Genomic DNA, 12,637 nt, shown 5'->3' with positions numbered 1-12,637 from the left:
AGTAACTTAAGGGGGGAAACCACGGGCAACACATTCAAGGAGCCTGTTCCCTCCCTAACACCCTCTCATCTGAACCTACCAGAAAGTTCTCTAAGGCAGACATAATGCATAGCCTGTGCTAACACAAGAACCAGAACAGGACTGAATTGTACAAACTAAAAAGGAGACCTTTTTAGGTCTCCCCCATTTCCTGGCACCATTATTCCTGGTTTATTCCTGCTCGGTTTCCAACTCTACCAACAATATGGATTTATTTCCTCATGTACCCACTTTGAAATTATCTACTTACTTTCTCCCTCCACTTTCTGCTTTTGAAATCATTTATTTGTTTTGTGTTTAGAGGTGGTGGCCTTTACTTACTTTGTAGTTCTATGGATGTGGCATTGAAATGAAACAGTATTGATTGCTCTCCGTCTTCAGGTTAATCCACTAAATTCAACTTACTGAAATCCAATCTGTATTGGATTGGATGATTTGGGGGTAATTTTTTAAGTTTTGAAGATTTCCGCCAATTTGTATCTTACCAAAGTTTATCTTGTAGGTGACCTAGCCATCGGGCAATTGTTTTCGCTCTGCTATCCACCTTGTTGTTGCTATACCGAGATGAGACCATTAGTGTTATTTTATTAGTTTCTAGCCCTATTTCCTAATATCCCCGTGTCATTTAAGCTAGTTGCACTTAGAACTCCATGTATCTTCATACATAACTTAATGACTGAGATGGCTTTCATGGCGTCCCTGGGTGGCTCAGTCGGTTAAGCACCTTCGGCTCAGATCATGATTTCTGAGTCCTGAGATCGAGTCCCATGTTGGGCTCCCTGCTCAGCGGGGAGTCTGCTTCTGCTTCTGCCCCTCCCCGCTGCTTGTGCTCTCTCTCTCACACATAAATAAAATCTTTTTTTTTAAGAGTTTTTTTTTAATTTTTTTCCTTAAGATTTATTTATTTATTTGACAGACAGAGATCACAAGCAGGCAGAGAGGCAAGCAGAGAGAAAGGAAGGGAAGCAGGCTCTCTGCTGAGGAGAGAGCCTGATATGGGGCTCGATCCCAGGACCCTGGGATCATGACCTGAGGTGAAGGCAGAGGCTTTAACCCACTGAGCCACCCAGGCGCCCCACACATAAATAAAATCTTAAAAAAAAAAAACAACCCTCAGTAGGCGTGGACCTCTAGAAATGTAAAGATGGAAAACGTGCACCTTTCCCTATTTCTTCCCTTTGGTATGGCTGTAAAAGCAAATATAAGAAGACTCAGAAAGATAGGGAGAAGAGGCAGACCAAACGGGACCCTGGGGCCTGAGAAATGGCAGAGTAGTGAGTTTGCCAGAGTTTTTCTTGTGCTTTATTTTTCCCGTGGGGAGCCCGCTTCTCCCTCTCCCTCTGCCTACCACTCCCGCTTGTGCTTGCTCTGTCAAATAAATAAACAAAATCTTTAAAAAATTAAGTTAAAAAAACCATGCACAATACCAAGAACCAGTAAAACCTCCACCTGAATGAGGAAAGACAATCACCAGATGCCAATACTGAGGAGTCACAGATGAAAGAATGACTTGGCAAGGATCTGGAAGCTGTAAAAATATTTATAGACGCAATCACAAGAATGCTGATACTGGTAATTAAAGAGTCCCCGGAAAGAAGGAAAGAAGATGTTAAGAGGAACCAAATGGAAATTGTAGGATTGGAAAATGTGGCAACAACACACCTCTGGGATCAGCAACAGAACGAAGACTACAGAGCGAAGACGCCTTCAACCCACAGACAGAACAATTACCCAGAGCGAGCCACGGTGGGAAAACAGACTGGGGGAACAAAATGACACAGCCTCTGGGAACTTTGGACCTATAACTGAAGATCTAACGTCAGTGTCACTGGAGTACTGGAAGGACAGGAGAAAGAAGAAAACTGACAAAGATTCTGATGAAATAATGACTGGAGATTTCCCATACTTGGCAAAAGCCATAAACTTATAGACTGCAGAATGTATCTGCCTAAAGACAGAGCCTGCAGAAGGAATTCGTGTTAGAAATCCCCTGCCCAGGAATTTCATCAACCAGGAAAGATGGACTTTCATCGCAGGAGAGGAGATGAGAAGTCGATACCAAACCCAGAAAGACATTGTCACAAACTATCATACCTTCCACCTATCCTTCTAAGGGCCCATTCATCTTTTCTAAAAGTCATTTACTCTCGGGGCACCTGGGTGGCTTAGTCAGTTGCGCGTCTCTTGATTTCAGCTCAGGTCATGATCTCATGGTTGTGAGATCAAGCCCTGAGCCAGGCTCTGTGCTCAGTGCAGTTTGCTTGGGATTCTCTCTCCTTCTCTCCCTACCCCCACTCCTCCTCTTTGTCTCTCTCTCTAAAATAAATAAATACATCTTTTTAAAAACCATGTACTCTTCCCTAACAGGTCTACCTCCCTCCTCCACTTTCCCTATTAGGATGGCATTTAATTCTGAAATCTCTGTCACTTTGGGGAGTTACCGATTTTCCCTTGGGTATCTCCTATGCAGATATGAAGTGTAAGGGATCTCAGCTCAGAACTCAGAAGGATAGACGGAAAATTATTTTCTCCTCCCCATCACAGAATGGGTAAATATTAAACTTCATCCCACAAAAAGTATTTGTAAACTTTGCTGTGTGTACATTGTGTGTTAATAAAAATCACATATATTATAAACCAGTATTTTTCCCCAAAATGATGTTAGGATTTTTTGCTCCTTCCAGCTCCTGTAAAAGGCCTGAAATTTTATCTGGGGAGTATCATGGCCCCCGTTCTGCCGCCGCCACCTCCTGATCCTCCCCGTTGACTTCCTTATCCACTCATACTCTCCACGCAGCCCTCCCCTGAGGGTCCAGCCTTTCATGAAGGTGTTGTATGGGGCGGCAACTCGTGGACCTGATTCTAAGCTGAATGAGGAACTGTCCCTACACCTCACTCCAGGAGCAGGTAGACTGCAAAACTTTCCAAGCTAACTATGGGTTTTTCTTTTTGCTTCCTCTCTTCGCTCTAAGGCTTCCTGAAAAAGAAGACAATGAACTTGTCGCCAGCTTTGGAGTGAAAACTCCTCACATTCTCCTCTTAGTTTATAACACGCATCTAATAGCCGTCTCCTTATTGCTTGACTTCCTCCTGTGGCTGGGTAATTTCTACTTCCGTTAAGGTAACTACTCCCTTAAATCTCTGCCCATGTTTCCAGAAAGGAGCAAGTCATTTTTGTATTTTTATGCCTCAGTATTTCTTGCAGGGCAGAAAGCAGAAGCTCTCTTACCTTTTCTCGTCCTATGGGAAAGTCCAAGTTCTCCAAACACTGTGCACTAGATCCAACTGTTCTAAGTGTTGGGGACAGCAGGGTGACCAAACTATAAGCCATAACCCTCCTGAGGTTTGAGGCTATTGTAACCAAGAGGGGGAGTCCTAAAGATTTAGCATAAATCCCAGCTTTGCCACGTCATCACTGTGATGATGTGGGCAAATTATTTAAGCCCAAGTCTCTGTTACCTCCTCTTTAAATTTCAGGTAGAATACGACCCTTATAGCGGTTGCGAGCATCCAATGAAGCAACGCAGGTAAAATGCTTGGGGCAGGGCCAGGAGTGCAAATACTCCAGCATCGTAATTATTACTCCTTCCTGTGGGTACATAGCTCTGCGGCCCTCCTGCCTCCTCCCGCCTTCACTCCAGGCTCCCCCACCCGCTGCCATCCCAACACGGCCAAACCAGACCTTGGGACTTTGTACTTGCTCTTCTGTTCCCTCCATCCGGAACTCCCTTTCCACTGCTGGCTTCTTCAGATCTCGCTGAGGTGACGCCTCCTCTGGGTCTTCCTCTACCATGTCAGCTTCCCAGGTCTTCCCCACTGCTCCTTCTCCACACTCAGTGTGATTTCTTAGCTTCTATTACAATCTCTGATTGTTTTAATCATTTGCTTGTCTGGTTTTGCTTCTTTTGTTTGTTCTTGGGATTCTCCCCCATTGGTGAGTGACCTCCGTTTCAGCAGGGACTGGGGCTGGCAGGCTTGGTCACAGCCCACGACCCCACCACATGCCCCAGAGCCTGAGTGTTCGGTTCACGGGTAACCTATGACCCTGTGCAACACCTTTGAGTCCTATCTCAAAGTCCCCTTCACTCTATCCCCAGGCCTTCACTTTTGCCGATCCCATGGCTCTTCCAGAAAGTCCTCCCTGACCCTTTGGACACCCCCATGGTACCCACCTGGGGCTGTCACTGTCCTGGGATGGGTCTGTCTTCCCCATGTACTGTGAGCCCCAGAAAGACAGGACCAAGGATGTCATGATCCCTGCCGGGCCCCCAGCACAGAACAGGACACAGAGGGAGTTGTCATTGGATAAGTATTAATCCTGCCAAGTGCGGGTATTGTTGGAATCCATAATGAAAACTTACTGGCCAATTCCAGGGGCAGAGAAGCTGGCATTTCAGGCAGAGGGGCTGGCTAGGACAAATCAAGAAGAAAGAGTATGGCATGAGTGGGAACTATCAGAAGGGGAGAGATCAGCAGGGATCAGATGACAAAGAGCTGACAAGCCATGGTGAGGGGTCTGGATGCCAACCTAAAGCCCTGGGAATCCTGGACAGAGATAAGCTGGAATGGAACTGGTTTGTATGGGTACTTCAGAAGATCCCACTATCTGCCTTGTTGGGGAGATGGGGAGGCCCTGTATGTCCCCAGGTGAGTGATGACTGGTAAGTGATGATAATGAAGGGGCCGGGAGGAGCTAGACCAGAGCAGGATAGTGACATCCCAGAATGAAGAGGATCGGGTACCTGTCTTCAGAGTAGCCAGGCTGGTTTAGACTCCTGCATGTCTACCACCTGCATGACAGTGGGAACACATTTTACCTCCTTTTCCTCCTCTGTAAAATGAAATTAATACAAACATAGTGATCCAAAGGGGCACCTGCACCCCAATGTTTATAGCAGCAATGTCCACAACAGCCAAACACTATGGAAAGAGACCAGATGCCTACTGACAGACAAATGGATAAAGAAAATGTGTAAATATGCACAGTGGAATATTACTCAGCCATCAAAAAATGAAATCTTGGGATGCCTGGGTGGCTCAGTTGGTTGAGCAGCTGCCTTTGGCTCAGGTCATGATCCCAGAGTCCTGGGATTGAGTCCCACACTGGGCTCCTTGCTCGGCAGGGAGCCTGCTTCTCCCTCTGCCTCTGCCTGCCACTCTGCCTGCTTGTGCTCTCTCGCTCTCTGACAAATAAATAAAATCTTCAAAACAGAAAAACAAACAAACAAAAACCCAAAATCTTGCCATTTGTAACAACATGGATGGAACTAGAAGGGATTATGCTAAGTGAAATAAATCAGAGAAAGACATATATCATATGTCTTCATTCATATGTGGAATATAAGAAACAAAACAGAGGAGCTTAAGGGAAGGGAGGGAAAAATAAAATCAGATGAAATGAGAGGGAGACAAACCATGAGAGACTCAACTCTAGGAAACAAACAGGGTTTCTGGAGGAGGCGGGGGGGCTGGGGTAAATGGGCAACGTGCATTAATGAGCACCGGGTGTTGTATGCAACTGATGAATCACTGAACCCTATCTCTTAAAATGAATAATGCACTGTATGTTAATCAATTGCATTTAAATAAAATAAAATTAAAAATTAAAAAACATTTTAGAGAATTAGGTTTGGAGCGGGAACCAAGATGTGTACGGCACTGGGCATGAGCTGGGAAAGTGAGTCAGGGATGTGGATGGGCCTGAGTCTGGGGATGTGGAACGGGTGTCGCTGTGATGAAGTCTTCATTCCCCCTCAGTGCCCAGGATACATGATGCTGACCAGACTAACTAGTATCCAGTATCCCAACCCTGCAGGGCCATGCTGCAGGCAGGTGAAGCCTGGAGTAGTCCCGGATGCAGCAGTGAGTCAGTCTGTGAACTGTTTTTAGGAGCTCACACTTAAGGACAGACCAAGTAGTCTCCTTTTAAAACAACTATGTGCTGGTGATTCCTATGGTAAGTGCTGGAGAGCTGGGAGTGGCCTGATCTGAATGGCTCAATCAGAAACTGGTGACAGAAGTCTGGCCACAGGGTACAATAAAGTTCCAGACTTGACCGGCCTCCTTCACTGTCCTAGCACCTCTTCAGAAGTGATGACACCACGAAGCTCCGTCTCAGGTAAGCAGGACCCCCAAAGGCTAGCACCATCCCACACCAGCCCCAGCGCAGCCCCCACACCTCAGCATCAGCCCCGGCTCCTCCCCACCCCTAGTCAGAGGCATCTGTGACAAACAGCTCCATCCTTCCATTCTTTAACAAACCAGATGCCTTCTATCTGGGAGCCAAGGCTGACTGAGGACTCAGTCTTCCCTGAATGCCCTCCCTGGAGAGCCCCAGCTACTCGGGGCCTGCCAGAGCTAACACCCTTGCGGAGGTGGCCCCAAATCCAAATCCACACCTGTAGATCCCCCTGACCTGCGGCTTCTTCCATACTCACCTTCCTGAGGATCCCACTGCCACTTTCTCTGCCCCATGGTCCATCCTGAGATATAATGATTTCTAAGAAATATATACCTGATTCAGATAACCAAAATATATTCCTCAGGTAGAGTTGGGCTTCACTGATTGTGAAAATGATTCAGAAGTGTAAAGGTGAAACGGGTGTCTTGTGATCAAAGGTGACTGTTGGACCACACCCCAGAATGGGAGCCGGCAGCCAGCAGCACCAACCCTGTGAATGAATGAAGGGATGGAACTTTCACTCCCACCTTCCCTAGCTCCTGGGAGGGGAGAGGGGCTAGAGACCCATCCGGCCAATGGCCAGTGACTTTGTCAGTCACGATCATGCAATGAAGCCCCACCGTAAAAACCCAAAAGGACTGGTTTGGAGGGCTTCCAGTCTGGTGAGTCTACAGGCGATGGGGAGAGCAGCGAGCCAGGTAGGTGCGCCACCACCCTTCCCCAGACTCCACCTGTGATCTCTTCACCTGGCTATTGAAAAAAAAAAAAGAACAAAACCTGTTAGAATCTGATTCTATCTCTGCGTAGCAGCCGCAGAATAGAGTCGAATTCTCAGACACCCTGCTGGTGTCTCAGAATTGTTTGGCATTGTGTGTACAGGAAGCCCCACATGCTGGAACTAACTCCGGGAACCCTAAAAGAGCTCCCCTTCTTTCTCCCATAGTTTCTGTCTGCATAATAATCTTCTTCCTCCAGTGTGCAAAAATAGTCACAGGTAAGGACAAGGATGGGGAAGAAAGGGGAGGGAGAAGGGTGCCCTTGGGGAGTGGGTATCTAGTCCTTCTTGAACCCACAGCATCAGTGTCTCCGCCAGATGCCCCCATGGCCTCAGGGCTGTGGCTGTGCCAGCCTGCCCCCAGGTGTGGGGACCAGCTCTATAACCCCTTGGAGCAATGCTGTGATGATGACACCATCCTGCCTCTGAATCGGACTCGCCTTTGCGGCCCAAACTGCACCTTCTGGCCCTGCTTTGAACTCTGCTGTCCTGAGTCCTTTGGCCCCCAGAAGTTTGTCGTGAAGTTGAAGGTCCTGGGCGTCAAGTCCCGGTGCTTCTCATCCCCAATCTCCAGAAATTGCCCCAGGTAAGGGCATCTAACTGCTCATGGCTGAGGGAAGGAAGGAGGGATGAGGGACACAGGTTACAAGAGGATCTCCTGTCATGCTGTTGTTCTTTAATTTATTTTTAAGTTTATTTAAACAATTTCTACATACAACACAGGGTTCAAATTCATGATCCTCAGACCAAGAGCCGCACACTCTAATGACTGAGCCAGTCAGACACGTCCCCACCATGTCCTATTGTTTTATCTCTGGCCATTTCTGGAAACTTCCCACTCTTCCTCACCTGTGTCTCATAATTTCCTAATTTTTCTTTCTCTGTGGCTGAAGGAAACCTTTCTAGACAAGCTCCTTATGAAAATGTGGTATTTCCCACATGCCAGGAAAGACCCCAACCTGCGTCATAGCTTCCCCCCCCAACCTGCCCAGTTCCTGTGGGGCAGCAGGAAAACAGAGAAGCTGACCCTGTGCTGGGTCCTGTGTTGCCCATCTTGGGACACTCAGAGACTCCCCATGACCTTCATCTCCTTGTGCCTCAGTCCCTCATCTATAAAACAGGGGTAATACCCATCTCCCTGAGCCACTGAGGCATTGTAAGGAAGATTTTCAGGATTTGAGTATTAGGGGGGAGCAGAATGAGATGAAAACCCTTTTCTTGAAAACTGTGCAAGGGTCTTTTAAAATGTAAACAAACAAGTAAATAAAGAATGTACATCAACCAAAGACGTGTGAAACTGAGAAAGCAGCTTCTAGGATATCTACCTGATGGCTTCATGTTAAATGAATTTATAAAACTGAAACTTCTCTTTTCTTATTGTCTTAATCTCTGAAACTGCATAAAGCAAACCTCACTTAACATGGAGTCAGGAGCCCAGAAGGGGAAGCTTTCTCGGTATGACACATACAACCCTTTGCAGAACCAACCAGAAGAAGCCTACATGACTGCCTCAGCAAGAGGAAGATTCTGTCCTTGGCAAGAAGAAGCCATTACAATGAGAAGCCATTACACGCAGAACTCCCAGTGGACGCCAATGGGCTTTTCCTTTATAACAATCCCCACCTCCCTGCGTTCCTCTGTAAAAGATGGGTTTCTTGGAGGAATACAAGAGAACTGCCAATGCCAGACAAACAAGTTATGACTGAAACACAGGCACGTTGGAATTGCAAGTGTGGTGGCTTCTCAATGAGGGAGCGGTTGCCTGGAGGGATGTGGAAAGCTGCTTCTTTCCCCACATGACAGGTATCCTTTGTTTTCTGGACTTGCCTGTGGTTTTGCCAAGGCTTGAGTGTGTCAGATTCCAAGTCTCTGCTATTTCTTAAAAAAAAAAATTTTTTTTGAGGGCGGGGAGGCGCTGGTAAAACATTTCTATTGCTAACGTTGGCACTACATACCCAAATGAGATGAAATCACTATCTCGAAGAAGCGGTGGCACAGCCTTGTTTGCTCTGGTATTACTCATAGTAGCCAAGACACGCATACCCGACAACCTAAATACCCACTCACAGAAGAGCAGATAAAGAAAATGTGGGAGACACTATAAATACAACGGACTATTGTTCAGCTGTAAGAGGAATCTTGCCACTTGTGACAACATTGGTGAACCAGGAAGGCATTATGCTAAGTGAAGGAAGCCAAACAGAAAGATAGTGCATAATATCACTTATATGTAGAATATACAACACAAAGCTGATTTCATAGGAACAGCACATAGGTAGAATGGTGGGTGCCATGGGCTGGGAGGAGGTTTGAAATGAACAGAGAGGTCAAAGACCACACACTTCCTCCTGTAAGTTCTGGGGCTCCAGGTGGCTCACTTGGTTAAGCGTCTGACGTCCTGAGGTCCTGGGATTGAGCCCTACATTGGGGGTTCCCTGCTCAGCGGGGAGCCTGCTTCTCCCTCTCCCTCTGCCCTTTGCCCCACTGGTGAGTGCTCTTTTGCTTTTTCTCTTGAATAAATAAAATCTTTTTTTAAAAAGATTTTATTTATTTATTTGACACACAGAGAGAGATCACAAGTAGGCAGAGAGTCAGACAGAGAGAATTCTAAAACACAAGGACAGAACCCGTGGGCAGAAAGAGCTTCACTGGGGTTCTGACAGGAAACTGATTATACGCAGTTGGAAGGGGGTTACCAACAGCACAAACTTCCAAGGTATTTTGTAAACAAAGTTTCCAGGACCCTGAGGAGGCTAACTATTGTTAGGAAAAGGTCATTTATTACTGTTTGGTAAATTCAATCATGAGACCCTTCTAAGGGACATAGGGGCCAATGTTTGGGAGTATCATTGTCAACCGGCATCTTGGTGGGGAGGGCAGTAAGGAAATTTCATTTTTTCTTTTACTTTTGTTTCCCACGTCAACAACACAAAAAAAATTAATTTCATAAGGTGATGAATGCTTTCATTATCTTGATCTTGGTAATAATTCCACAAAATAAATGCATGCGAACTCATCACATTGAATAAACATCACAGTTACTTCTGTCAATTACCCCTTAATAAAGCTGATAAAAATCTTAAATGGAATCATTTCAATGAACCAATCATGGCTTATAGAATATAATTACATCGGGCTCTCTGCTCAGCGGGGAGCCTGCTTCTCTTCCTCTCTCTCTGCCTGCCTCTCTGCCTACTTGTGATCTCTGTCAACTAAATAAATAAAATCTTAAAAAAAAAAAGAATATAATTACAAAGCAGCTTTTATCTTCACACCTCTTTCCTTTTACATATTTTTCTGTATTGCTAGTTCTTCCCCTGCCCCTGGATAAAAAGATCAAATCCCATAATATTTCCTGGTCCCTTTTATTTAATAAATATCCTCTGACCAGTCTAAAATGTCTAGGGGTACCTGGGTGGCTCAGTTAGTTAAGCATCCAACTCTTGCTTTCGGCTCAGGATATGATCTCAGTGTTGTGAGCCTGCTTAGGGGCGTGGAGCCTGCTTAGGATACTCTCTCTCCCTCTCCCTCTGCCCCTCAACCCCACTCTGGCCCACCGCAGGCTCTCTCTCCAAAAAAAAGTAAAATGTCCCCTCACCCTGCTTGTTCTCTCTCGCAAATAAATAAAATATTTTTTTAAAAAAGTTAACTGTCCAGAAGTATATAAAAGTGAAAACCACCATCTTTCTTTCTTTCTTTCTTTTTTTTAAGATTCTATTTATTTATTTGAGAGAGCGAAAGAACAAGAGCGGGAGGGGCAGCGGGGGGAAGCAGGTTCCCCGCTGTGCAGGGAGCCCGACCTGGGGTTCCATCCCAGGACCCAGGATCATGACCTGAGCCAAAGGCAGACAGTTAACCAAGCGACCCGGGCGTCCCTAAAACCAACCACCTGGATTGAAAGCTACATTTTCTCCTTCCTAGCTCTGGCCCGCAGGAAGAGTGGAAGCCCGAGCCCGAGGAAGGAATGTGGGCACATTTTACTTTACTTTTGCTCTCCCCCGCGCACTTTTATGAATCTTCTCCCCATCTGCTGACTTAGTTTCTGAACCCAACGCTGAAGGAGCTTTGGGAGGGATGACAGTACCGCTCAGGGAGTTCCGACACGGGGGGCGCTAAAGTTCCTCCTCCAGCCCGACCATCAGGGTGATCCAGCACTGACACCCCCTGGGCTCGGCAAATATTTAAAGCTGCTTCTTTCCCCCTGGGGGTGCGTTTTGGCTTCCACACAGACACATCTTTCTCACCTGACCTTCTTTTGCGGAGGGCAACCGTCTCAGTTCCTTTTGCGTATCTACGTTCCTTATCAACCTCGGAAAGTCAGCAACCCTAACCCAGCGGCAGCCAGGCTGGCGGACGTCACGCACATGTCCGTGCAGCTGCAGCAGGTGGGCCCCCTGCCAGCCACGGAGGGGCCACGGCTTTTCCAGAGCGCAGGCTACTGCCTGGGGACACTGGGGCCTCGACGGGGCAGACGCGGGTTATGGGGGTTTCGGCCCCACGTGTGTGACTTGGGATCTCTGTCTGGATAAAGGGATGCACGCTGGCTCCTGCGCCGTGGAAGATGCACCTGTGTAACCTGCCCAGGTGCGCTGCGCGAGGCACAACTCTTGGACTCCATTCCACAGACATGGAACTTGGAGGCCTTGGCACCCCAAAGGCGGCGGAGACCTGACAGAGTCCCGGGGCCGCCAAAAGAAACCATTAAGGAGGATCGCAGTCCCATGCAGGGGTGGTTCTAGCCATGAACTCAGCGGTGTCCCGGATTTCGGGACGCTCCAAGCACGCTAAAACCACGACACAGAGACCACAGCACACCTACGTCGCTGGAAACATGGCGACCCCTCCGCCGCAGCAGTGCGCATGCGCGAGCTCTGCTAGAGCGCTTGCGCACTGCATGGCTGTTGCGCACTGCACGGCTGTTCCACACTACCTCTGTCTCCTACCACGTGGGAGGAAGGTTGGGGTTGCTGGCTGGGAGATCCAGGAGAGTGGCCTGCACGCCTTTTAAGCGACGTGTAAATGCCATATGCCGCTATGTTTGGTACCTTTTAAACCCGTCTTTGATCCCGTATTAGATGATGTTATAACCTCTATAAAAACTAAATGATCAAAAACCGGACCAATCCTTTAGGGAGTGAAGAGTCCATTAATGCCTCTTTTGGATCACGAGGTGCTGGTGGTCTGTGTTAAACTTGTTCTTGCAGGCTCATGGTTGGAGGGGGTGGGCGGTGAGTGAAAAAAGATTCAGGATAAGTTTTAGCCCCTTCTTTCTGGGAAGCTGACCTCAGGTGATCTTCTCTCCATACAGTTTCTGTGGAACCATCCTGGGTTAAGATAAATGTGGTGTGTCAACTGTGTTATCAGGCAACATTGTTTATCATTAAGAGGATGCCTGATCTGGACTCAAAAAAACTGTGAATGTGTGACCAGAAAGAGTTAGAGATCCTTGGAAAAAGAAAGACAGACAAAGCTTTCTTGATATAAGAAAGTTACTTTAACTGCCCCTGCCCCCCATCTCGTGAAAGAACGTAAGAACAAACGGCCTGGAGGTTGACTAATCATATTAGAATGATGAATCAGTATTAAAACTCCCAGTGCTCATTCATAAGTGCAGACAGCCTTACACACACTAGTAAGTTATC

The 12,637-nt window shown here is 47.1% G+C and overlaps 1 protein-coding gene across 5 annotated transcripts; it reads left to right on the top strand.

The window, feature by feature from the left end:
* The first annotated feature begins 6,106 nt into the window (after positions 1 to 6,106).
* IGFL3 (IGF like family member 3) lies at positions 6,107 to 10,469 on the top strand. 5 transcript variants are annotated; one of them, XM_045988518.1, is made up of 4 exons: positions 6,107 to 6,157; positions 7,164 to 7,214; positions 7,302 to 7,581; positions 8,476 to 10,469. In XM_045988518.1, the coding sequence occupies exons 1-4, from the start codon at positions 6,133 to 6,135 to the stop codon at positions 8,498 to 8,500; spliced, it is 381 nt and encodes a 126-aa protein (XP_045844474.1). In that variant the 5' UTR covers positions 6,107 to 6,132; the 3' UTR covers positions 8,501 to 10,469. The 5 variants fall into 5 exon arrangements, with proteins under 5 accessions (XP_045844474.1, XP_045844472.1, XP_045844475.1 ...); XM_045988516.1 differs by having other exon boundaries at positions 8,401 to 10,469; XM_045988519.1 differs by having other exon boundaries at positions 6,108 to 6,157; positions 7,314 to 7,581.
* Positions 10,470 to 12,637: the final 2,168 nt, after the last annotated feature.

This window comes from Meles meles, chromosome 19 (assembly GCF_922984935.1).
Source record: "Meles meles chromosome 19, mMelMel3.1 paternal haplotype, whole genome shotgun sequence".
In the NCBI taxonomy this organism is placed as follows: domain Eukaryota; kingdom Metazoa; phylum Chordata; class Mammalia; order Carnivora; family Mustelidae; genus Meles; species Meles meles.
This window is presented reverse-complemented; position numbering and strand designations above follow the sequence as displayed.